This window comes from Ictalurus punctatus, chromosome 16 (assembly GCF_001660625.3).
Source record: "Ictalurus punctatus breed USDA103 chromosome 16, Coco_2.0, whole genome shotgun sequence".
Lineage (NCBI taxonomy): Eukaryota > Metazoa > Chordata > Actinopteri > Siluriformes > Ictaluridae > Ictalurus > Ictalurus punctatus.
This window is the reverse complement of record NC_030431.2, coordinates 22,946,511-22,974,389: the sequence shown is the minus strand read 5'-3', so window position 1 is coordinate 22,974,389 and position 27,879 is coordinate 22,946,511. Positions and strand designations below refer to the sequence as shown.

At 38.5% G+C, this 27,879-nt stretch overlaps 2 protein-coding genes across 5 annotated transcripts; one reads left to right on the top strand and one right to left on the bottom strand.

Moving 5' to 3' along the window:
- The first annotated feature begins 889 nt into the window (after window positions 1–889).
- tctn1 (tectonic family member 1) lies at window positions 890–16,158 on the top strand. Of its 3 annotated transcripts, none has more exons than XM_017490035.3 (15): window positions 890–1,378; window positions 3,928–4,045; window positions 6,219–6,352; window positions 6,577–6,731; window positions 7,214–7,316; window positions 7,628–7,740; window positions 7,958–7,978; window positions 8,241–8,375; window positions 9,655–9,780; window positions 9,915–10,003; window positions 11,015–11,152; window positions 11,264–11,417; window positions 12,426–12,557; window positions 13,460–13,637; window positions 14,008–16,158. In XM_017490035.3, exons 1-14 carry the CDS (start codon window positions 934–936, stop codon window positions 13,604–13,606), a joined length of 2,010 nt encoding a protein of 669 aa, XP_017345524.1. In that variant the 5' UTR covers window positions 890–933; the 3' UTR covers window positions 13,607–13,637; window positions 14,008–16,158. The 3 variants fall into 3 exon arrangements, with proteins under 3 accessions (XP_017345524.1, XP_017345525.1, XP_017345526.1); XM_017490036.3 differs by lacking the exon at window positions 890–1,378 and adding an exon at window positions 1,432–1,759; XM_017490037.3 differs by lacking the exon at window positions 890–1,378 and adding an exon at window positions 2,860–3,022.
- Window positions 15,451–26,864, bottom strand: hvcn1 (hydrogen voltage-gated channel 1). Of its 2 annotated transcripts, XM_017489915.3 has the most exons (7): window positions 26,705–26,832; window positions 25,610–25,655; window positions 22,022–22,220; window positions 20,684–20,788; window positions 20,359–20,590; window positions 19,207–19,319; window positions 15,451–16,680 (listed from the first exon to the last, which is right to left on the bottom strand). In XM_017489915.3, the coding sequence occupies exons 3-7, from the start codon at window positions 22,196–22,198 to the stop codon at window positions 16,624–16,626; spliced, it is 684 nt and encodes a 227-aa protein (XP_017345404.1). In that variant the 5' UTR covers window positions 22,199–22,220; window positions 25,610–25,655; window positions 26,705–26,832; the 3' UTR covers window positions 15,451–16,623. The 2 variants fall into 2 exon arrangements, with proteins under 2 accessions (XP_017345404.1, XP_017345402.1); XM_017489913.3 differs by lacking the exon at window positions 25,610–25,655 and having other exon boundaries at window positions 26,705–26,864.
- Between the last annotated feature and the right edge of the window lie 1,015 nt (window positions 26,865–27,879).

Below are 27,879 nucleotides of genomic sequence, written 5' to 3'. Positions count from 1 at the left end.
AGAGGGTTCTGCGACTTGTTTTTAGAGTGCTGTAAATAAATTACAACCCACCTTTATCAAAGTTATTATATTTATTATTGAGTTCTTGTAGTTATTAGTCTGTTTCATTAGTAATTAATCCAAACCTCACTGACTCAAAAACAACTAGGGTGATTATATATATATATATATATATATATATATATATATATATATATATATATATATATATATATATATATATATATATATATAAAACTTGGACCATAACATGTTCTGTTCATTTAATGTTTGTTTGGAAATAAAAAAAAAAACTCTATAGTTTCAATAATTTCAATTCAATTTTATTTATATTGTGCTCTTACCAATGGACATTGTCAGAAAGCACAGAAATCTGGACATAGACACAGATTTACATGTATTCCTAATGAGCGAGCCAGATATAACCATGGCAAAGAAGAAGAAGAAAAACCCTGAGATGACATGAGGAAGAAACCTTGAGAGAAACCAGACTCAAAACAGGACCTCATCTGGTTGACACCACATAGTGTGATAATAAATCATTAGTCTTCTACAATACAGAGAGAACACAGAGTATTAGGTGTGCTGTAGTGGTTTAAGAGGATGTACAAACATCTCCTCTGACAGGACTAGTTACTGTATGACTGCATGACTAAAACAGAGAGCCAGAAGGCAGCAATAAATAGCCAGGATATCATTGTACATGTCCGAATAATGAGCCTTTCTTCCTTCTAATATTTCAATACTTGGATTATGTTCATAAATTAAATGTGTATCAAGGGGGCCTGTGGAATTTATTTTGAGAAACATTTTTGAGAAAACCCCTGCCACAGACAGCGAGTTCGGATGCGGCCATGATTATTACCCAGAGTTCCTGCTCCAGCGCTCACTTCCTGGAGACGAGCGTCGCCGCGCGCGCACCGGTTACTAAGCATGGCGGCGCTGTTGTGGATGTTTATATTAACGTGTTTTGGAAATACTATTTGCGTTAATAATGCAAGCTCGAACCAAGTCAACGTCACGCACGTCGTTTCAAAAGACACGTTTGTCTTTGATCAAGCTTTTAATTTGACCGGAAGACAAGAAAATGCTACTTCACTGCCTCGGTTATCGGCATCAACAGAGCGAAACGCTGAAGTTCCGGTGACGGATGGAGGAACCCGGACAGCAGCGTCCACCTTTACTGCGACTCCATTAAAAGCAACGGAGACATCCAGGTTTACAGCAACAGATTTACAAACTACGGAAACACCCCTAGTTACAGCAGAAGACTCGGAAGCAAAAATATTAGCTACAACAAACCCTCAAATAAAGAGTGGGGGCACTTCCTCTCTGCCTTTACCCCTCTCAGGGACGTTACCCCAGCCTGTCACTGAAGGTATAACGTTAAAGATGCTTGTGATGCTCTTACTTGTGAAAGTCACCTGGAAAACATTTAGAACATGATAAAAACATTGGTTTAAGCCATAACCTCAGCACAAGTGTACTATGTGGCTGTGAAAACCCGTCTGGAAAACTGACTTCCGGTTTGGAAAGCTTGTTTATGTTTGGATGGACCACCTGTCAATAATTTCGTAGATACTCTACAGGCCACCATAGATCCTGTGGGGTTAGGCTAAAGGAGTGGAAACAAAACATCATCATTACAATGTCAATCCCGCCTGCATTACTGTTAGAGACATGTTCTGCGTACCAATTCGCCTACTTATACTCTGCACTAAAAGTACCCTTTTTGTGAAGAAAACATACACACTCAAAAGTATGTAGCAGAAGAATACGCAAATACACAGACATGTAGTTTCCTAGTTACGCACACTGTCACCGTAAACAAACTCCTCGCTGCAGTTCAGCTTTTCTTCATTCGTTATTCCTTATATCATTCATGCGATATAATCTGTCATTTGCAACGACTTTGGTTAGTGGTTAATGTTTAAGTTCAGGGGCGCACGGTGGCTTAGAGTTGGCACGTTCGCCTCACACTGCCAGGGTTGGGGGTTCGATTCCTGCCGCAGCCCTGTGTGTGTGGACTTCTGCCCGTGCTGCAGGGATTTCCTCCGGGTACTCTGGTTTCCTCCCCCAGTCCAAAGACATGCACTGTAGGCTGATTGGCATGTCCAAAGTGTCTGTAGTGTGTGAATGTGTATGTGATTGTGCCCTGCGATGGATTGGCATCCTGTCCAGGGTGTACACCGCCTTGTGCCCGATGCTCCCTGGGATAGGCTCCAGTTTCCCCGCGACCCAGTAGGATAAGCACTTTATGAATCTGTACATTACTAAAGTCACTATGCTAATACGCATTAATCATTATATAGTTTAGTTTTTCTAAAGCAGTAAGGCTCCAGAAATTCACTGTGTGAGTTACAGAGTGTTTGGTGGGGATTTAACTCTCCTGATTAACCCTTAACCATTCAAATAAAAGTAAAGACAAAGGTTTGAGGGTTTGTTAAATGATTCCTTGTGAATAATTTATGAATCAAACACTAAAACATGTTTAGCAGCTATGTTAAAAAAACACACACACACAGTTAAAACCAACTTTTAAACACCTCTACACTGAACCAATCGCTGCTTTAAAGTCCCCGTGAAGTGCCTTGAAACTCGCGGCATTATTTGATGTGTTGACGACATAATTTCCACTGAGAGTCAGGGTGGGACATATAGAGTAGCTCCACCCCCTTTTTAAATAGCTAATAGCTATTAAATAGCCAATTACCTCACAGCCTGGGCTAAGCCGTACTTGACAGTACCATGGATTTTTATAATGTTGGGGCGGGACACTTCAGAGTCTAGAGAGCGTCTGATTGGACAGAAAAATCTGACGAGAAGCCATGTGATGTCATCAAACCTGTTGATCCGTATCAGTGGTAGAGACTGACTGCACATGTCCAATGCTTATATGCGGATTTTGTCATTGTTTTGGAGCGCGCTAGCTTATAGATAACCTTAAGACTAACATATTCAGACTAAAAGCCGCAGAACTTCTGATTTTGTTTCATGGGGTTGTTCAGGCAAAACACTAAAGGTGAAGAGACTATATTGTCAGTCATGTAGGACTCGTGTATGACTTGTGTTCTGCTTTTAATGTGATCAGACAATAAATGTAGCCCTTGATGCGGGCATGGAGTTCAAATTTAAACACATACCTACCCTTACAGATGAAGAGTTTTATAAAAGAAACAAACAAAAAAACAATGCATCAAATCAACCTTCAGCAGTTTATTGGTGATATTCTTACAAATATTTTTTGTATTGGAACCTTTTTATTTTTTATTTTTTAAAGTGCATTTATTTACACAAAATGGCTTCATCATTTTAAATATAATCTTCGGATACTGGTAGGGTTTACATTTTTATTGCACTGTGAAAACCCCCTGAAGAGAAAGGCCTTATGGAATAGTTTGTTAGAATGTCATTTATTTATTGTTTAATCAAGCAAATGGCATGCAAAGTTATAAAACTAGTTACGTAGGTTTTCTAGAAACTGAGAGTATTGCTTCAGAACAAAGAAAAAAGCGATTTTTGAAAAGAACGTATTTATAAATAAATGTGATTTCACGTATTTCCAGACAAGTGTGGTTTGTAAGGTTTTTAAATGTGAAGCTGAGGTGTATATAATAATGATGAAAACTAGATTTGCTGTAATATGAAACAACTTGATTTGGGCTAGTGGGCGGAGCTTAAAGCCTTAATCAAGTCTCTTGAGTTAAGCTGGACTCTCCCATTACACTACAGATAAACAATATTTCTTTTGCAGTATTATCATATCATCATAAACTGTTCAAATCAGAGGTATAAAGATTTAAAAAACTGTAAATATTTGAGATGGAATGAAGTGAGATTGCACACAATAATTCTGATGATGGTTTGTGTTTAACTGTGTGTGTGTGTCTGTGTGTGTGTGTGTGCGTGTTTGTGTGTTTGTTCCAGTGTCTGCTGTTTGTCCGTGTAACGTACAGCGAGAGCGATGTGATGTAAACTGCTGCTGTGACCCAGACTGCACTCAGGAGCTGGCCCTCTTCACACAGTGCTCAGTGCAGAAAGTTGTGTAAGCTTCTCCACACACACACACACACACACACACACACACACACATACACACACTTATTAGCAATGGATTATTAGACTAATATATACAGTAGAACATTCTAAAGGGTTCACAAACTTTCAAGTACCACATTTCTGCATAAATATGACCTAAAACATCATTAGATTTTCACACAAGTCCTAAAAGTAGATAAAGAGAGCCCAATTAAACAAATGAGACAAAAATATTATATTCAGTCATTTATTTATCGAGGAAAATAATCCAATATCACATATCTGTGAGTGGCAAAAGTATGTGAACCTCTAGGATTAGCAGTTTATTTGAAGGTCAAATTAGAGTCAGGTGATTTCAATCAATGTGATGACGATCTGGTGTGAGTGAGCGACCTGTTTTATTTAAAGAACAAGAATCTATCAGAGTCTGATCTTCACAACACACATCTGTGGAAGTGTATCATGGCACGAACAAAAGAGATTTTTGAGGACTTCCGAAAAAGTAGTTGACGCTCATCAGGCTGGAAAAGGTTACAAAACCATCTCAAAAGAGTTTGGACTCCACCGATCCACAGTCAGACAGATTGTGTACAAAAGGAGGTAATTCAAGACCATTGTTACCCTCCCCAGCAGTGGAGACCAACAAAGATCACTCCAAGAGCAAGACATGTAATAGTCCACGAGGTCACAAAGGAATCCACGGTAACGTCTAAGCATCGAAAGGCCTCTCTCACATTGGCTAATGTTCATGAGTCCACCATCAGGAGAACACTGAACAACAGTGGTGTGCATGGCAGGGCTGCAAGGAGAAAGCCTCTAATATCCAAAAAGAACATTGCTGCATATCTGCAGTTTGATAAAGATCACACGGACACGCCAGAAGGCTGTTGGAAAAATGATTTGTGGATAGACGAGACCAAAATAGAATTTTTTAGTTTAAATGAAGCGTTATGTTTGGAGAAAGGAAAACACTGGATTCCAGCATAAGAACCTTATCCCATCTGTGAAACATGGTGGTGGTAGTGTCATGGTTTGGGCCTGTTTTTCTGCATCTAGGCCAGGACAACTTGCCATCATTGATGGAACAATGAATTCTGAATTATACCAGGAAGGAAAGAAAAATGTCAGGACGTCTGTCCGAGAAAGTGGGTCATGCAGCAAGACAACGACCCTAATCACACAAGTCATTCTACCAAAGAATGTTTAAAGAACAATAAAGTTAGTGTTTTAGAATGACCAACTTAAAGTCCTGACCTTAATCCAATAGAGATGTTGTGGAAGGACCTGAAGCAACCAGTTCATGTGAGGAAACCCACCAACATCCCAGAGTTGAAGCTGTTCTGTACTGAGGAACGGGCTAAAATTCCTCCAAGGGGGTCACAAAGATACTGAAAGCAAAGATTCACATACTTTTGCCACTCACAGATATGTAATATTGTGTCATTTTCCTCTAAATATAAATGACCAACTATAATATTTTGTCTTGTTTGTTTAACTGGGTTACCTTTATCTAGTTTTAGGACTTGTGTGAAAATATGATGAGGTTTTAGGTCATATTTCTGCAGAAATGTAGAATTCTAAAGGGTTCACAAACTTTCAAGCACCACTGTGTTTTAAACTAACATGCTGAAACAAGTTCCTGCTACAGGCTTTCCATGTAATGTTTATGGGTTGTATATCTTATCATGTGCTGCCTGTCACATCCATTATCTGACACATTTTTTGAGGTCGAGTTCATATGCGGTATTTAGTTTGTTTGAATGGTGGTGGCGGTCACCATGGTGATTGAAGAGCGCAAGAGTTTTGCGAGAACGTTTCCAGTCACACCTTTACCCACACAACATTTAGCACATTTTTGTTTCTCTTCAGTTTAAACCAGTTTAAACACATCAGTTTATAACCATTAAATACGATATATTTGTGTCATATCCCCCACTCCTACTTAGAAACCACGTGAACGACAACATTTACACCCACTGATCTGAGTTACACTAACTGATCTAACTGAAAATCCACAGAAATTATCCTGAATTAAATCGGATTAAGATCCACAACATCTAATACAAAGTCCTGACTACCTGTGAGCAGTGTTCCTACGTTGATTTCAGTTGATTACCAAGCTATATCTTTGATGTACCTTTTTTTTTTATAACTCTTCACGTACTTGTACATTTTGTCAGAGGGGATGCTAAGCTGTGCAGCCAGGATGCAGCCGTGTACACACTCGCTGGAACTCCAGGTGGTTTGTCCCAAGTGATGACGTCGGTCCAGAGAGAGATCAACCCTGATGTCTTCTGCATACAGTCTGCTAACTGTAAGTGCAACACCGCTTTACACATGCACACTTGTACAAATTCTGGATTTGTAATGATGTCATGGACTCTACCAAATATTCTCACTGCAGCTTGTGTTAGGCTCCATTAGCAATATTTGAAAATGATCACCGCTCTCATCTTCTGTGAAACATATTATTATCATGACAGTCATGCCTATCTTTCCAGTTTGCTTTTTATAAATGTATTTATTTATTTTTTAAAGATGATCAGGGCATGTCCTTCATCGACCCGACGATTCCCACCGAGAATAATTTCGACAGTCTCTTCGATCGCTTTGTGGGATTCTTCTTCAGCGCCTCTAGTGGAGATGGGCGTGCACTACAGACTCCTGCACAGGGAGACTCTCCAGGATACGTGGTAAAGTTGTGCATGATCTCGCTGTTTCAGTCATGTGACCCTTTTCAATACCACTGATTCCCTCAGGTCTGAAACAAACTTAGTAGGAGGACTGGGTGTTCTGGAGGTTGATGCTGTGGGATCTAGTATGTTTTAACTAGCTAGCCATCATACTAAGAGTTATTAACCTCAAACAATTAGCAAGGTTAACCATGTGTGTTAGGCTATTTGTGTCCTTGTTATTGCTGTTCTGCTCTGCTCTGTTTTCTTCCCTCCACCGTGTGTGTGTGTGTGTTAAGCAGTAAATATACACTATATGGCTTAAAGTTTGTGGACATCTGCATATCACAGCCATATGTGCTTTGAGAACATCCTGTGTAAAATAACCTCCACTCTTCTGGGAAGGCTTTCCACTAGATTTATTCTAATCGCAAATAGTGGATAAACTCGCAGTGTACATAGATGTGATTATGGTTCTTCCTGTTTGCTGTGTTCGTCTTCAGTATGGAGATCTCATCCAGACGATGGACGATGCCCAAGAGCGAGGTTTCTTCAGGCTTCCAGCATCTGCAGGTGCAGCGAACTGCTTAGACACGAACCCTGCAGGTAAAACCACACATCCTCATCAGTCACGCAGATTTTGAATCCATAAAATACAGATCGGGAAATTTTCCAGGTATCAAAATTGCCCAAATAAAATAAATATACAAATAAATAAATAATGTATGTCATTATTACAAGATAACACTTTCTCTTTTCCAGAGAGATTATGATCATTGGGATAATTTCCTGATAATATCCATTCCTCCATCTGTCTCACTCACCCCTCGGTATTACTTACATACTCGGCACAGATTAAGAGAACTCCTTTTTATTATTTTTGACATCTTGCCTTTTTTTTTGCTGTTTCTCCGCAGCCTTCCTGAAGGATCAGACGATCAGATGTGTGAGGAACTTTGCTTTGGAACAAGACTGCGCCAAGTTAGATGCGCTGAACCTTAAGGCGTACACCAGTTTCCGTGTTTTTTCAGTGAGTCCGGAGCCGTGCAGGTTCTTTTCAGTTCGGTGTCGCGGCTGACCTTGGAGCAGTCAATCCCATAATTCTGTGCATCATACGAGACATTTAAATAAGATAGATGGGTGGATATAAGTTTTAATATCGCTAGACAACTATGATGATATGAAGCTGCACATTCCTGTTATCTCTTAAATCGTTAACCCATTTTTTCTTTCTTTTTTCTTTGCAGGGGAAGGACAGCGGTGCTGATGTATGAATACAAATTTATTATATTATACTCCCGTTTTCTGTTTTAAACCCATAATCCCATACTTGTGAGATGTAGTAGCCCGGTGTTGTGACATAGTGGTGAGAAGATCTTAAGTAGTGCTAGCATTCAGGATGTTATGCTGGGGTACCATAACGACATTTCACAGGATGTGTGAGAAGTTGGATTAGCAGGACAGGAATAGCACCATGTCTCTGACGTGTGTGTGTGTGTGTGTGTCTGTCTGTGTGTGTGTGTGTGTCAGCTGGTGTCCGTAGCAGTGGAGACCATTACACTGCAGTCTCTAGAGGGTACACAGACACTGGTGCAGACGGATGCTTCTGCTTCTGACTACACACCCGTGTTACTTGGTCAGATCTGTAACCAGGTGGTGCTGCAGGTGAGCAATCGTAAAACCTCTATTTTATTGCCTAGAGCAGGAAAATTGTACACATGTATACAGAAAGAGACGATTTACTTCATGTGCCGAATAATATTTTTGCGTGTCTAAAGTGAACTCATTCCCTAATGGATGAATCTTAAATAAGTAAATAAGGACAAACCAAAATGACTTAATATTCAAAACAGCAATAATGGATTTTAATAATAATCAAATAATGATGGCAGAATTAATACATACCTATTTTCTATTTGTTTAAAAATGAAAAAAGGCATAATGTGTAGAAATATCTTAATAAAAGTATATTGTAATTACTTTCACTTATTGAATTATACTTTACTTAAATGTGTTAAATATTTATTATTATTTAAATATGATTGTTAAATAGATTGGATGATCTAAATATAATTACAAATATAAATAATGATAAAATACAAATGTAAATAATGGTTAAAATCTAAAAATGATTTTATATAAATGCAATATAATCTATAAGGAAAAAAATAGTGTGTGTGTGTATATATATATATATATATATATATATATATAAATATATATATGAATATATATATGAATATATATATATATATATATATATATATATATATATATATATATATATGCATATATATATATAATATATGTATATAAAATATTTTTGTTATATTATGGACAGATATAGATGGATGCATTATATTAGAATATGTGCGTGTGTATGTATGTATATATGTGTGTGTGTATATATATATATATATATATATGTGTGTGTGTATATATATGTATATAAAATCAATAAATAACATGTGTATTATAATGAATTGATCACTAAATTGAATTTACAGTAAGCATCACTGCTGGATGTATTCTCTCAAAGTAAAAAAGTATATATAATTAGATAATCTTATATGAATTCTATGAAATAATTAATTATGTATATATTATAAACATAAATGTTTTCTAATTAGAATCTTAACATTAAACAGTCATAACATTAAAACCACTGAGAGGTGAAGTGAATAACGTTGATTATCTCATTACAATGGCACCTGTCAGGGGGTGGGATATATTAGGCAGCAAGTAAACAGTCAGTTCTTGAAGTTGATGTGTTGGAAGCAGGAAAAATGGGTTAGTGTAAGGGTCTGAGCGACTCTGACAAGAGCCAAATTGTCATGGCTAGACGACTGGGTCAGAGCATCTCCAAAACGGCAGGTCTTGTAATAGAATTTGTATTGTGTTAGACTTGCAGTACATGTGATCTGTTTTCTGAAATCTGTTGCAGGTTAAATACACAGTGAGATTTGGCGACGCCGGACAGATTGTGAGAGTGATGGCGTCTTTGGTTCTGGGTGCTGTCGACGAAAACACACTGCCGATCCAGCAAGAGTTCCAGATAACGTTTGTTCAGGTGCTTGTTGAATGGATTTGTGAACGTTTTCGTAGCTCAATTAATGTGTTAATATACTGTTAAGTATGCTGTACATCTGTATGATATTAAAATATGCATATCATTAGTGCAACTCGGTATACAACATTTTACAGGAGTCCAGAAGCGATGCCACACTTCGCTCCAGTGGAAATCCTGGTTATGTGGTTGGGCTGCCCCTTGTGGCCGGATGGAGAACTGCAGAATATCCTTTCCGTCAATCTCTCAATCTCTCCTCTGATAATATTTAGATTTAAATGATTTAAACAGTTTTCACTTTGTTCTGAACACTTCTGGCTTTAACACACCTCACGAGATTCTCACGAAAAATCACTTACACTGTAAATATAATAAAGTATAAAATCTAATAAAATCTGAAAAAAAGTCAAGTCTCTTTTATATGTAAATATTTCCAGTTCCAAAAATTTATATATTTTCCAATGCCAATCTTTGCCATTTGTTACAGGCTCTAATATCCGATATATTTTTCCCCCTGATATCCGATCAGCCATTTTGCTGGTATCGGATCAGTTGCCTCACCGATTTATACATTTAAAGAATACTGCTTGTTTACAATGTACAATTGAAAAATATATATTAAAAAAAGCCTATTTATTTTCTGTTGCAATTTTCATGTTAATCATAACGTAAGAGTAATACGTTCATGAATTTAAAATCAGGTGTTGGAGCCAGAAAACACACTGTACAATGCAGGGGGAGCTGTAGTAAACACAATAAACAAATCCTGCAGTACAGTGTATATAATTTTATTGCTTATAGGCCAGGAACACAGCGCGATCTCCATGATGAGCCTGGTGTATTTCTAAAATCTTTTTTGCATACTTTTATGTTTTGTAAACACTTTCCGAATTTCATGGTCACTTCATCTTTCATCAGAAACATAAATGGAACTTTATACGTTCACGGTAGGATAACTGTACATCCACATGTTACCGTTTTATTACAAACCACGATATCAGCTTCCAAAGAGGACGACATTAAAGTAGCCATTTCGTGGACTGCTCTTAGGCTTCAGTAATTAATTCATCAAATCATGTTTCTAATAATGATCATAATCCTGTAGCAGACTGAAAATATTTTCTGTTTGATGTTTATGTCGGTATAGCATATTGTTTAATGCTCTAACTATTTCATCTCAGGGATAGCCTCTAGTTTATTGATCAGTTCTTGGCTCCTTAACGCTTAATTTTTTTAGGGGAATTATCCAAAGCTCAGATCCAGACGGGTCTCTCACTGTCTTAAATAGTTCTCCGGAACAGGACTGTCTGTCCGGCCCGACCCAGCGCTCACCTGTACTGTTCGGGACAGATGTGGTGTCAGGATGCACCTTTAGGTACAAGATTTAAACACTCAAGCAGTCAAGTTCATGTTGCGTTACGTATATTTATTTGCAAATAATATACATTAATTTCTAATCATAAATACATTTGTTGGTAAATTGTAGGCTTGCGGACAGTACGAACTGTTCGTTACTCTCTGAAGTCATCTTGGGGAGACTGAAAGGCCAGACTTTTCCGGACCACGTGGCATCTTTTGGAAATTCTCTTCCTCAAAACCCCATGGACTGGGTTCCTATCGAGAATCAAACCACTCCAACGGTAAATACCAACATGCTATGCTAACTCACACTAACTCCTATTCAACAGGGTTTCAGTTTTATGGTATCCTTATATACGGGCCTATTTGGATATGTTTTTCGAGAGAGACTTCAACACACTTGTGTTACCCACAAGTGTAAGTTCACAAGTGTAAGTTCCACAAGTGTAAGTTCTTACCCACAGGAACATGTAAGTTCCTGTGGGTAAGATCGTCTGCTAAACGCTGTAAATGTGAATGCTTATTACAGATAGTCGACAGTCTAAATAGGAATATTTCGTCACATTAAGTTTTTTTTTTTCCTTTCTGCTGTGCTTATAATTGAGATGGACCAAGGACAGGAACGGTCACGTTCCGACAGTTATACGCTTCAGTGAATTCATGAGATATGAAACAGAGCCTTCACAGGTTCTCTTGCATCACTGTGGTGTCTGTGCTACACAACAGTAGCTTCTTAAGTAAGAGAAACATTTGTAAAGGCGAGTTTCCCAAGAGTCAGTGAGAAGCAATCAGGCTTGTGTTGCTCCATAAATACTGTTTTGAATCCGTCTCACTTTACAGCGTTGTCAGCAGGTGAATTTTTTTGATCCGTTGTTGACTTCTTCTGCTGTGTCACTGTGACTGGACTTGAAGCCTACAATCTATTCGATCCTTTGGGCTCAAGTTCACCGTTAAACTGGTTTTACTTCTTTCTGCTTTGAGAACTGAGGTGTTGATTACTTAAACTTTTTTTTTTTTTGTTAGGACTTGTTCCATTGTACCTGCACTGTACAGATTTGATCAGTGTTTAACAACTTAAAAGAGATTTTGTTTAGTGGGAGCGGGGGGAAATACGATTAACACAATAATGTCTTTCTTTTTTAACTTGACTTTTTTTGCTTTTGTCCATCCAGTGATTAGTGACATAATCAAGTGACCTGTTTTACTTGCATCATGTTATATCATTTATCATGTTATGGAAGAAAACCGTGTCGATATCCTTTTCACGTTGTCTTTAAACGTCTTTCCAGGGCACCCAGGGATGCAGCATTCCAGTATCCTATCGTCTCGAAGTAAGATGGACCAAGTATGGTACCTTGGTGAACCCCCAAGCTCAGATAGTGAATGTGATGGAAACAATCCAGACCAACACCAGCACCTTGGTAATTCTAAGCAGATTTTTGGTTCTTTAATGTCTCACAGAAGAAAGTCAAAGCGACTGCTATTATCCTGAAGACTATGAACTTGTGTCATGCCTTCGATAAACTTGTTAAGATCACATGACCATCATTGGGGACTGCAGTGGAGGTCTGCACTGGTGCGTAAAGATGATGGAATACCATTTTAAGTTGATGATAGTGGTGCATTTATCATGTTCACACCCAGCCCCCTTAACTTAACTCTTTGTCTTCTCTGTCCTGAATGTGTCCTCAAAAATGTCCCTATTTAGGAGTTCCTGAGTGGTGTAGCAGAAAAGTGTTTGCCGTCACGAGTTCGAATCCAAGAGGTTCCCGAAGAGCATTACTCTCTAACCTCTTCCTCAGAATGATACTAGCCAATTGCGGTCGTCTGTGAGCTCGTGTATGCAGAAGAGGGCAGTTAGCGCTTTCCTCAGAGGGTGTTCTGCTGCCGTGTGATCAAGCATGAGCAGCTGGTCGAAAAGATACTAACACTCACCCTTCGTCTTTGGTAGCTGTAGTTTGTACATGCCCTTTGGCCATCCTGAAGGACCAAAGACCCTTTTGGACACAGAAAACAAACAAATATACGATGCCGCCTGTTCCAAACAGGAATTTGAGTACTATTGTTTGGCAGTTTGTTGTGAATATGATGCACTATATGGCCAAAAGTCTGTGGACACCTGACCATCACAACCATATATGCTTTTTGAACATCCCATTCCAGATTTAGTTATAATAACCGCTGCTCTTCTCAGTAATTACCTTGTAGTTAAGGATTTTAACCTTGGGCAATAGTGTTAAATGACAGATTTTTTTTAAGTATCACAAACCCTTTGAAATACATTAGAATATTTTTTAATGATGAATATTGTTTGTTTTCCCAGCCATCTCCCTCGACTGTCGGTGGTGTCATCTCCGTCATCAGCTCCGTGAGCTTCATTGACGTGTCGCTGTCAGCCAGCCCAGGATTCAGAGCTCCTCCCACCATCAACGCCAAACTGCCCTCCGACTTCTTCTTCCCGTTCGTATGAACAGGGAAATGATTAAGCGTTCCACATGGAGGTAATTTCCTGTCTAATGTAATTGCACAGGAATACATTCACACCATTTGAGTTCCAAAATTTGAACTGCAAATTTGGCTGATTTTTTCATAAATCTTTAAATTGTGATGTAGGTTTTGGATTCGAATTTTACTGGTTAATTGAGGATAATTATTTCACACATTTACACAACATAACTGACATGCTGAGGTTTGATATTTGGATCTGCAACTTGTAGAACAGTTCAATTTGGACTCACTTGGCCCCACCTCCAAAAACATGGCACTAGTGGAATATTTCGGTTGCAGAAGCAACCGGTGATTCGGAAAAGTACCGTGAAGGTTGTACCTGAATAATTTGGTATCCATCTTCTACCACTTACTCCTTTTCAGGGTCACGGGGAACCTGGAGCCTATCCCAGGGAGCATCGGGCACAAGGCGGGGTTCACCCTAGACAGGGTGGCAATCCATCGCAGGGCACAATCACATACACACTCACACACCCATTCATACACTACGGACACTTTAGACACGCCAAACCATGCATGTCTTTGGACTAGGGGAGGAACCCGGAGTACCCGGAGGAAACCCCTGCAGCACGGGGAGAACATGCAAACTTTGCACACACAGAGCCGCGGCAGGACTTAAACCCCGGACTCTGGAGGTGTGAGGCGAACGTGCTAACCACTAAGCCACCGTGCGCCTCATAATTTGGTATGTTTCATTCCAAAATGAATGTTGTTAAGATGACAAAATACAAGCGCTATTTTGTGACTGTAGCATGAGAATTGCAAGTAAACATGGACTACAATCACATTTCTGATCCGATTTCTGACTATGGATTTGCAATTTGTAAAATTACAATCTAACAGTTACATTTGCATACAATTAAATATGTAAATGTAAATTATTATATAGGGCCTCTATCAAACCATTTATATACCACCTAGAAGATTGAGGCCCTGTAGGCCTTTAAAAAAAATTTTTTATAATCATTATTCTGTGGTGTCCTCATCCCCCACCCCACCCCCACGCAATAATGGTGCTACTGTAAATACTAAATTATTCTGAATGAACTGTATATATTGCACTCATTAACATTTTGTAATAGTTTATTGTGTATGCATACTGTTTTCAATTAAAAAATGTTTTTAAATACTTGATTCCTTTACAAAATATTAGGTAATTATTAGGATATTATCCTGCAGCAGGCTAAACAGAGGCTTAACAATTTAATTCTTAGAAACACACTAGTTTGGGGACACGCGACTGAAATGTTTCTCAAACTTAAAAACCTTTTGATCTGAAAGTGTGAGATTAAATGTTTGAAATCTGTCTCGTAGACAAAAATATAACCATGCCGACATATTCATTTCTTTCATTAGAACACTAACATTTTGTTTACAAAAATTTTATTTTTTAAAAAAAAAACCGGACGACTCAGAGCGAAATATTCCAAAATCTCAGGGAGATTCCTCAAGAATACATTTCTGGAAATTCTAAGGTGTCTACTTTGAAGATGCTAAAATACTAAATTATTTTGATTTATTTTGGATATTTTATCACAGCATAATTCCCATAGTTCCATTTGCGTTACTCCAGAGTTTTGATGACTTTATTATTATTATTCTCAAATGTGTCTAAACTTTTGTACATACAACTGAATATGTAAATAATTATATAGGGTCTCTATCAAACCATTTATATACCATATAAAAAATTGATGCCCTATAGGCCTCAAAAATCATTATTCTACAGTCTCTTCATTTCCCCCTACAATAATGGCGTTACTATAAATAGTAGATTCAGTATGAACTGTATATATTACACTCAGATTCACATTTTGTAATAGTTTATTCTGTATGCATACTGTTTTCAATTAAAATAAAAAAGAAAATACTTGATTCATTTACAAAATATTTGGTAAAGTATATTATCATCAGCAGGCTAAACACAGGCATAAAATAACTTTATGTTGATTCCCTTTTTAAATATCCTCCATGTTACATGTTCTGACATAATGTGATATTTAGGACATGCTTCAAAAATCATCAGGACTACCCATGTGACCTCTGGGAGAAGGCTGCGTAGATAGGCATGATTTTGTACTCATGATTCCTGTAATAAAGTCAGAGTACATAGTACAGCTGTCTTCTAACAGTCAATATTGTGGACAAATTAGAATGAAAGTCCGTTGAGAAGACCATCCCATGAATCCATCACTGGATACGACTGACTGTAGGGTTTGGGGGATTGGGGGGGATGTTGGCCAGAACAGTCACAGATGCTGCGCTCGACTTGACTCAGAAGTAGGAAGCTGGAACTCAGAATTACGTCGTTTTCAAACTCTGCGTGTTAGAGCTAGAAACTTAGCTCAAAAACATGGATACCTTCATGTTTTCTGTAAGCAAAAATCCAGCCAGCTAACTGTGATGACTGACGTACATTTCCCTCCTCAACTGTACACAGTGAACTGAACAGTCAATGTTATAGATATTAACACACTAAAGCAAATTCTAGTATATACAGTATGACTCAAGGGGCTACTTCGTTTAATTGGGATGCTGTGAGCGGACTTGTTGATTTGAGGTCACATGCTGAACTTGGGATTGAGGAGACTGTCCTGGCTTTCCGAGTTCTTGGAATTTTTCCTAGTCAGAGATCAGAAATTCCGACTGACAGGTTTTTAGTTAAGTCTGTAATTTTGCAATGTTATTGCGAAACTTTGAGCAACAGTTATGATATTAATGATTAATTATCAGCACATTCCTATTCTGAACACTCCTTCATGGCCTTGTTGTTCAGAAAGCTGTAGCAGCTCTAGCAATGGAGGACCGGATTATTGGTATAGCTTAAATTTTGAACTCTTTGATTCGGGCTTGTAGCACTGGCGTTAAATACGAACGTAGAACTCTGACCTATAGATTGTTAGTTTAGTATATTTTCCCTTAATTGGCTCTCTTTTAGAATGAGTATTTTGTACAGCTGGTAACAGTGAGTTACGGTCCTCAGTACTGGATGGAGTGCTTTGCTAAGACTGCTCTCAGCTTGCTGACCTCTTGCTCCTGTAAACGAAATCATAAAATACACATTAGTGTGTCTTCTATAAGTAACTCAAAAGACATTTGTTACCATTTCAAGTCCCAGGCAAACATGTACACTGCTTTGTGTTTAGGGTAAAACAAGCTGCAGTCGCTCACTTCCCAATGTGTACATGTACTTGGCTACAGTTTCTCTCCTTTTCGATGTAAAGTGGGTGAGGCTATCCTTAGACAAAGCTTGCACATGCTACACTGTTACGAATCACAAGCCTAGCAGGTAAAAGCTAACCTAGCAAACATAGCCTACTGTGCTCTCACTATACAGGATAAATGAAAAGGGGGGGGGGGGGGGGGGGGGGAAATTATATACAACATTGATACTAAATTTTAAATTTCTTAACGCACACAGAATTACCTATTTATATTCTATATTATAAATTTATATCCACAAACCAATAGTTAATTTTTTTCCTTAAAGTAATTAAATTACAAACATTCAATATGAACGTCATTAATGGTGCGCAAAACATCTAGGCGATAATCCAAATGCTTCCATGTATGCTGCAACATATCCATATCACTGCTTTCAAGAACAGCCAGGATTCGTGCATGAAGATTTCAAGAAAACTTGGTATCAAAGTGTTTCTCTGTCAAATGGGACAGTCAATCCCAGTATTTCTACACCTCCAGGCTGACTTTGCGTATTGGATAAAATTCATAAAGAGAATTTTTCGGACACGTTGTATAACTGGGTGACTTGGTACATGGGTTGAGCAGTAAGCCCGAGAACCAACTTCAGCTGGGGACAAAAATGTGATATTTCAACAATTTCCAATGTTTTCCCACCTAATCTTTACTGCTTGGCACCTTTCCCTGAGATAAGAATGTAAACCCTGTTTGTTCAACACTAATAATGGAAGCCTATGGGGACGGTTCAAGATCAAAAATATTAAACCTTTATTTGTACATATTAACTCAAAATCTCTAAATCAAATTGGTCCTTTCTGTGACTGGGACTACTTTTTTCAGTGGGAATACTTTGTGGTTGTGTGTTAATAGTGGATAAAACAGACCCTCAGGAAGAGCCTAAGTAACCAGAACTACTGTATAGATACAGAGATAGAAAGTTAAAGAACATGCAAAATTCATAAAAACAGTTTTGGTTAGACCGTCTCTCATATACTCTTTCAATAAAGACAGACAACGGTTGTAGTTTTTATTTCACGAGATATGTCACATGGAGCATGGTATTTATTGACAAAATTTAACAACTGCCCTCAAATTTCCAGTATACAGCCCCCTTTGAAACTATTGGAACAGCAAGGCCAGTTCATTTGTCTTTGCTGTAGACTGAAGACATTTGGGTTTGAGAGCAAAAAGATGAATATGAGAAAAGAGTTTAGAATTTCAGCCCCTGGCATTTATATTATATGTAGACGTGTTAAACGACATAGAACATAGCACATTTTGTATCAGAGCCCAATTTGTAGGTGAGGAAAAATATTGGAACGTGTGACTGACAGGAGTTTCTTGTTACCCAGGTGTGTTCTGTTAAGTTGACCATTTAAATAATAAATAGCTCTGAACATCTACTCTTGGTTTTAGCCTTCAGTTTCACCTGTGAAAACTGCATTTGCTGTTAAAAAGGATAAACCAACATGAAGATCAGAGAGCTGTCTATGGGAGAAAAGCAATCCGTTTTGAAGCTCAGACAAGAAGGAAAATCATACACAAACATCGGGCATAGCCAATACAATGATTTGGAATGTCCTGAAAAACAAACGAAACCATTGGTGTACTGAGCAACAGATACTGAACGGTGTCTCATTCGGTGAGACTCAACAACAGATTTTATCAGGGGGGATAAAGTGTAAGGTTTTAAATTGGTCACGTCAATCACCAGACCTTAACTCAACTGAGCAGCATTTCACCCCCTGAAACAAGCAGCAGCTGAAAGAGTCTGTGGTAAAAGCATCACAAAAGAGGAAACCAACAATCTGATGATGTCAGCGATTCACAGGCTTGATGCAGTTATTGCAAGGAAGGGATATGCAACCAAATATTAAGTGTTATTTACTTTACTTTGACTTATCTGTTCCTATACTTTTGCTCACCTAAAAATTGGGGGGTCTGATACAAACGATTTTATTTTGTTTAACACATCTAGACGTAAATATCATGAAATAAAAGCTGAAACTCTCGTCTCATTTCCATCTTTTGATCTCAAACCCAAATGTATTCGATGTGTAGCACAAACAAATAGGTTGGCCTTTCCATTCCAATAGTTTTCGGAGGGACTAACATTTATTCTGGGGTGTTTTTTTTTTGTTGTTGTTTTTTTGCAGTATAAGCAAATATGTAGACGTGGTGGAAAGCAGACTGAAAAATTCTAACAAAAAATAAAAGTTGCTATCATACGGACATTTTTAGTCATTTACACATCGATATTTTCCCTTGCTCCTAAACATCCACGTACAGTGCGATAACTTGAAACTGTACAACTATGAAAGTGATGTGGTCATCAGTCTGCTCAGCAGGTCAAACACTCACCATTGCAGTTTTATGCTCTTTCAGCTCGCCGATTTGATGGTGGAGACGATCATTTTCTTCTTTCAGCTTTTGCACTCTGTGATTAGCTTGACTCTTCACTGACAACAGAATACCTATGGGAGAGACAACACAGACAATTTTACAAAAGGAATCAATTTGGGGTGTTGCTAAAAAGAAGTGTATATGTGTGGATTAAGTTTGCCAAAGACAGAGGTGCGTCTCAGATTTCTACCGTGAACATTCGTGCGTGTTTTTTCTGGCGTGATCTCCACAGCAGCGCAATGTCCAGTGTCACTGTTTCACAATTTGTTGCGAATACATTATTTCACTATATCAGTTTTGGGCAATGTAAATACACTAAACTACACCCTGCCATTTTACAATACTAAAATTAGAACACACACTATAAGGGCAAAAGTTTGTGGACACCTGACCCTCACACCCATATGTGGTACTTGCCACAAAGTTGGAAGCACACAGTTGTATAGAATGTCTTTCATTTCCCTTCACTGGAACCAACAGGCCCCAAACCTGTTCCAGCATGACAATGACCCTGTGCACAAAGCCAGCTCCATGAAGACCTGGTTTGAGAAGGTTGTTTAAGGTAGAAGAACTCGAGAGTCCTGCACAGAGCCCTGACCTCAACCCCACTGACCACCTTTGGGATGAACTGGAACGCCGACTGCACCCCTTTCCTATTCATCCAACATCACTGCCTGACCTCACTAACACTCTTGTATCTGAATGATCACGAATCCCCACAGTCACGCCCCCAAATCTAGTGGAAAGCTTTCAGAGAAGACTGGAGGTTATTATAACAGCCAAGGGGGAAAAAAATCTGCAATGCGATGCCCAACATTCACATACAAGTGCTATGTTCAGGTGTCCACAAAGTTTTGGCCATTTAGTGTATTATCTCCCTGGACACAATATGAGATCATTCCGGTCAGGTTTTTAGATCACTGGGTGTCATTTGTGATTCGCTTGTGCTTGTTTGTGTCACAAACCAGAAAAAAGTAATCTGTTTGAGAAGCAACACCCTGTCGGTGTGTGTGTGCGCGTGTGTTTCACAAGGTAAACAGTGCAAAGCTAAACTAACAAAGTGAAACACTTCTTTTTTCTGAACGCTTCCTGTAACCTTGTGAGCCATACCATTAATGATCCTGGCCACTCTCCACAGCCTGAGCAGGATGAGCAGGCCCATGCCATCAAAGGCGTTTTCTTTCGAGATGTACACGATATCCAGGATGAAGGACACGATCACGACGATCGCATCAAACACTTCAAACCTGTGATGGAAAAACTCGAGCCGAAACGCGTACAGCTTAAAGGCCAGCTCCACTATGAAGAAGGTGAGCAGCGCCAAGCTGAGGTAGTGAAACACCTGCAGAAGGACAAAGGGAGCAACTACTGGTGAGGATTTTCAGTTCCGGTTATGAAATGAGACTATTTTGCATTGGATCTTGCTTGAGCTCACCTGTGGAGCGATGTGGTGCTCGTCCACTTCGATTATAGACAGGTCTAAGAGCAGCTCGCACAGCACAAATAAGGCATCCATGATCACCAAGCACACAACAGCTATCTAGAGCACACAACAATATTGTCATAATCAAGAACCCAGACAGAGTACGTCAGGTTTATCTGTACTACTATAGGTTTAGAGTAAAACTTCATTTCATATCACACTAAAGGGTTCATTTAGGACGAAGGTTACTACTTTCATTTTAGAAGAAGACATTATGGGTCACACATACACATCACAGCACAGTGAAATTCTTTTCTTCACATATCCCAGTTTGTTAGCAGGTTGGGGGTCAAATAAAGAAAATCTAGCATTGTCAGCACAAATGTGACAGAAAGACACGTTGGCGGTACTGTTGGTTTATTTTACAAAGCAAAAACTGAGAAGGAGGTGGCATGTAACAGAGTTTGTGCTGCAGCTTCTGCAAACAAAGAACCCAGAAATTATGTTTAGACCAATCACAGATAGGAGGTCTTATAACAAAAAAAATATATACACGTCTTTTGGGTCTCGACATCTTTTTCGTTTTAAGTATACTGCCAACCTAAATTCCAGCTTCACCATGGGAGGTGACGTTGTCCAAGACAGCTGCTTCCATAATGTTAAAGTATTCAGCTACGTTGTGAACTGGTCGAGGTCTGATACAAATATTTATGGAAAGGATTTTGATTGAGAGACCTCCATGAGCTGAATTCAATTGAAATGATATACAGTGCCCTCCACTAATATTGGATTTGTGTTCATTCAACCACAATTAAACGATCAATGGGAATATACTTCAAATATATTTTTCTTATATGAACTCATAATGGTGCCAATAATTGTGGCATGCATATTTAACAAAGATTTTGTTTGATAAACCCTTGTTGTGTTTGCGATTGTTTGATCTCCATGAGAGCAGAGTATTTTTGTGAATTTTTTTTTTGGTTAAACAAAAGATCAAAAATTTAAACGATAAAGACAATTTTTCACAGCCTTCTTTGCTCATATTTACCAAGGGTGCCAATATTAGTGGAGGGCAGTGTAGATATTGCAGCAATGCACCAATCCCTCTTTTTTCAGTTTTATCTGTAAACATTATGACACTATTACTGAGAATTACTGAGCAATACCCACATCCTCACAGTACTTGAGCCAACATCCTGCAACGTCCGTTCTGTTCATATGAACGATCCATTTTAGTCGACATCAAATACATTTCCGGCATAAAGTACATATATTGTGCATGGTCTAGCTTGCTGGAATGTGTGGTTGTATAAGACATGTAGAACGTTTTCGTTGCAGTTTCAGTACCTGAAATCTCTGCGAGCTGAAGAGATTTTTCAGACCGTCTCTGAAGGTCAGCTGTGTGGCCGGTGGTTTTGCCGCCTCCAAGTCTTCGCTGACTTTGTGTAGGTCTTCCTCGTGCCACCTCGAGGCAGCTTGGTGGTCGTCGCCCACCACCGTGAAAAATCTCAAAAAACGGACCATGGTCAATCGCCACCTAACAGCTCTGTATGAGGAAGGAGATATCATTTTCAGTCCATTTTAACCTTTGAACAACGTGACCCAAAATATCACGTCTGGATCTCAAACAGAATATACAGCTATTATTACAACAGTTATATAATGCACTAAGCCTACATTTAATTATTTAAAGGTTATTAATAATGGTTAAACTAAAGCCTGCATTAAAGACAGTCTCTTTCAACAAACCATGAGCCTAAAGAACAGTGTGTACTTGCCGGATTTAAACTCTTCAGTCTATTTGCTTGTGTACTATTATGAGAAAAAATGAGAAGTTAAAGCTAATCTTGCATTCTGCTGTCCCCACATTCATGTCACAACAAAATTACAAAATCAAGTTTAGAGGTACAACATAAACAATGCAACACAGGCCGTGCTCGAAATGGACACTTTTTAAATGTAGATGAAGTGCATTACTGTATTTCTGCATCCGAGGGCCTAAATGACTGTGTGTGTCGGTGTATCACTAACCAGGCACTTTAATAGGAACACCAGCACATTCATGCAATTATCCAAAACATCACCTGGTCTTTTTTGCTCATTTTCATCTGTCTGGTTTCTGTGATCCAGGTTCTGAAATACTCAGAACAGCCTATCTGGCACCAACAACCATGCCACTTGTCAAAGATCCCATTTTATTTTTCTCCATTATGATGTTTGATGTGAACATTACCTGAAGCTACTGACCTTTAGCATCATGGTTTTATGCGCCGCGCTGCAGCCAGACGATTTGATAATTGCATGAATGTGCTGGTGTGCATGTATTCCTACTAAAGCGGACAGTAATTGTGTGTGTGTGTGTGTGTGTATCCAACATATGGTTTGGGACGGTCTACACAGATACTGCATCACAAAGAAAAACTGCTAGAAAATATAACTTTTTGCCCCAACGTAGCCTCTTCAGTAAGTAACTTACTATCCTGTATGATGTTTTATAAAAGAACATTAACTACACAACTGTCTATCTTCTTTTATTTCTTCTTCCCTTTGGAATGTTTTCTTAATGTTATTACACGAAATGCAATTGGCTGAGTTTCATAGTTCATTTAAAAATAATGGAAGCATCTCTATCATTAATGCAGTGGTTTTTAAAATGGATTCGGAGGATCCTCAGACATTTGTTGGAGCACATCCTGGGCCAGTGATGAATGAATGAATTAATTAATTAATTAATTAATTAATTAATTAACTAACTAACAATAATTGAAATTTCAATCGATCATTATCAAAATCATTATATTTATGATTGTGTTCTTATGGCTTTTAGCCTGTGTGATGTCACTTTAATTGAATGGATTGAATCCGAACCTCATTAACTCAAAAACAAGATACTGTTAACAACCAAAAACAGAACATCTTGAAGTGTTTTACTCCTGTATATTTCCTATTTGTTTATATGGAAACTATCTTCTTTAATGTCCAGGATTTCCTCATTTCCATGCAGTACCTCACCGTAGATGGTGTTTCAGTTCAATAACAGGTTCTTATCTATCGGTAGGTTGTCCATCAAACAAGAGAGTACGGACGTCGTATAAACAAATATAGCAGGATTTGTTCTTTTCAAACCAAGTGATGCCATTTAGACAGAGATGATCGTGACCTGAAGCTGTGATAGATACTCATGTGGTGATTAGTATGTGATGCTGAACTGGTAGACATGTGTCCCTTACTTGTTGGCAACATTCGCCTTGTAACTCCATCACAAGACTTAAAGAAGGAAACGTCAAACGACATACATGTCATGGAATTTGTATGCGTTTTAAATGTCGTGCTCATTACAATGCAAAAACAAAGTGACTGGTCTGTGCCATCTTTTAAGAAAACAAATCAAATCAGACACCACTTTGTCATAAGACATGATTTCATTTACACGCATCCCTCACATGGTTCCTCTTTGTTTATATGGAAATTACCTTTATGAATGTCCAGGATTTCTTAATTTCTTCACGATGAAAACAGCAAATTTGAGATACCCATAAAGCAAATAAGGTTTTTAAATGTACTCTTACCATTTCCTTTGCATTTACCCCCCAGTTTTCCTGTACGTTTAATTAAGTTATCCTCATCAGTGCACTGGTTGTAATGATGGTCTTGAATAATAACCATACCCAATGCAAACCTCTTTCAGACATTGTGTTGAGCAACGTAATTATTATTTATGTGTGTTTGCCACGGATTTGATTAACTTTTAGTCGATCTACTGGTGCTGAGGTTTTTGACACTTCCAATGGCTAGCATTCAAACAAGACAAGTAAGAAGGTTTTAATACTGTTTAAGGATGGTTTGTAAGGACCAGTTTTCACTTGAGGTGTCTTTAAAGTGAGGGCATGACATTAATGTCTTCAGCTAAAATATGTACATATATTTCAGGATGTGTTGCATACCTGGGATAATCACTTTGGATCTAAAATAAACAAAATTTTCAAAATATGACTTTCCAAATAAAAGTGGTGTCATTGAACCTAGGCAGAGGATAAGCTGAGCTGTGGGGTTAATTGTGCTATTGATTATGTTATGTTATGTTAAGTAAAATTGAACATTTTCACCTCATATGCTACATCAAAGCAAGACAAATTCAATACCAAATGACTTCTTAAAGGTTTTATTTGAAGATAAAGTTTTCAACTTTAAAGGCCAATATTTGATTAGCCTATATAGTCATCTTTTTATTTATCCTTAATAGATCCAGAAATGCACAATTTGGTACTTCAGGGACATCGGTCATTTCACCGTGCCAACCCAAATGCTAGTTCACGACATCTTATGGCACTTAGACCATGAAACATTGCAGCTAGATTTTCTATATGGCCTGCAAGCTCGGTCTCAATTTCTTCATCAAAGACTTGACTGGCATGTCCTGTATCGTTTTAGTCATCCTGTTGAACTTCATGTCCCTTGCCAGCTGATGTATGGACCTCCTATTCCGTACCTCTCCCACAGCTCTGTCCAACGATGCAAGAGGAGTTGAACTCCTGCCTGTTTCTAAAAGTGTGGCATGATGGTTTTTGGTCCAACGTTCAAAACGTCATGTCATTTCGGTGATGAAATGTGAGAACGCGATGTAGAATTACAGTTAAATAATAGCCTACTTTAAGAAGAAGAAGAAGAAGAACAAGAAGAAGAAGAAGAAGAAGAAGAGGTGAGTTGAGCCACTGGCCTCAGATTGGCTCAGATTACCCCACTCCTGCCATTTTAACAAAACTTGTATCATCCAGCAGTTTAGAGCTAACGTCATGCTAACAGTAAAGCCTCATATAAAGCCTCATACTTGTCTATAGTTGTTCAGACACAAGAATCATGACTCCTTGAACATAAAAAAAAATCACTTTGAACAGCAAAACAACAACAAAAAATTCTGAACATAAATGTGCTTACCATTTATTCCATTCTCTCCATCACAGGGTGAGTAAAATGGATAACTCTTCAAAAAAAAAAAAAAGTGTGGTCACATGAACAATTTTCTTTATGGTTGCCTAGAAACCATAGGTTGAGTAGGGTTTTCCCACAGGCTCAAATCACCCCGCTCTCCCCTAACTATAATTACGCATTGAACGGTTGTTTTTTTCCGTTTACCTTTATGACCTTTTACCTGGAATAAACTGATTTCCATATAAAATTCTCTCAAAGTATACACACACGGTTATTCTTTAGGGTGTGGAAAAAAAGCTTAATATTTTTTCCCCTCAGGCATTAAAGCGTTTTTGTTTTCTTTCACATGAACTTGTTTCTCAATGTGGTCTTGTTTTCTTTATGACAGTGAAAGAACAGGTTTTTTTTGTGGTGTTTTTTTTTTTTTTTAAATAAATGAATAATTGTGATCTTATATTTCAGCACTGATGGCCCTAACTTGATTTTATTTATTTATTTTGCTAGTATCTTATGTGTTTTTTGTTGTTGTTGTTGGTTTTCGACGTCCATTGCTCAAGCAGACCCGGTAACCCTGTTCATTCATATGAAGACCAATACATTTCTTGAGGCATAAAAGAAATTCCTATGAATTTTTAAAATCAGGTTTGACAACCAAGCTCCAGGTTTAGCCGAAGTATGGGCTGCGACAGATTTTCCCAGCTGCCCAGCTGTTTATTAAAGAAATCCGTTGGAAAACGTTAATGTGACGGTTATTTTAAAATATATATATATTTTTAAACGACCTCGCGCACAAGTGACCTCGCGCAAAAGAATTCTGTAAAAGACTCGCCTCAGGCTAAGATGCTAAGTAAATACGAGTTTAAGTTCTTTTAAAGTTGTACTTTACAAGCCACAAATCCAAGTCTGGTTGTTAACCGAGCCGTCATAATATCTCCTGTGGTTAGCTCGTGATTTCCTTCCACACTCCCTCACACGGTCAATACAGTCAGAATCTACACAACAACAATGTCCCATATTACAGTCTGTAAAATGGTTCATCTGGTGCTTTGGGACATCCTAAAACGCTCTACTCGTGCAAACTAAAAGAAGTCTCGGTGTTACCTTTCCGCCGGATGTTCGGTTGGTTGATTTACCCCCCAGGTTCCAAGTGAAAGTCTTTAAAAAGTTACAGATGTTGATAGTCTTCAGATGACAGTCTGCATTTGTTTGGATAAAACTTTGACCCTCCTTAAAAACTCCGCCTCTGCCTCCTCTGCCTGCTCCTTCCAAACTGATCTGAGATCAGCATGTTCCAGATACATTCACATGCAGAGCGATTTATTTTAAACCACTTTCTCTGAAATAATTCGATTTCTGTAGCACATTAAAGCAATGACAATTTGAATAAAACGTTCATAAAAACAAATGTGTTTTTAATGGGGAATATCTGCACATGCAGTTATTTAATCAGCCAATCATGTGGCAGGAGCACAATGCATGAGATTATGCAGACACAGGTCAAGAGCTTCAGATAGTTTTCACAACAATCATCAGAATGGGGAAATGTGATCTTGGCATGGATGTTGGTACATGATGGGCTGGTTTGAATACACTACAAAGTGTTTTACACTGTTTCTCATTCACACACACACACACACACACACACACACACACACACACACACACACACACACACACACACACACACACACACACACTCACACACACACACACACACCCCAATGGCAGCAGAGCTACCGTGCAAGGCACTAGCTTGCCATTAGGAGCAACCTGGGGTTCGGTGTCTTTCCCAAGGACACTTTGGCATGTGGAGTCACCTGGGCCAGGCATCAAACCCTAAAATCAACTTTGCGATTAGATTGGGTAGTTCAGTGATTAAGATGTTGGATTACTGACAAGAAGGTCATGAGTTCAAATCCCAGCCCTGCCAAGCTTCCACTGCTGGGCACTTGAGGAAGGCCCTTAACCTCAACTGTTCAGTTGTGTAAATGAGATAAATGTAAGTCCCTCTGGATACAGGTGCCTACCAAATGCTGTAAATTTAAACTTCTCCAGCACCATCAGTCTTATTGCTTTTGTTATTAAAAAAAAAAAAATTCATTCAACACTTGAATTAATTAGCTTGGGCTACTGTCTCTATGGAGATTCCTTACATATTCTCCCTGTGTCTATGTGTGTTTCCTCCGGGTGCTCCGGTTTCCTCCCACCTCCACAAAAACATCCCGGTAGGTGGATTGGCTAAGATATATTGCCCCTAGGTTTGAATGAGTATACAG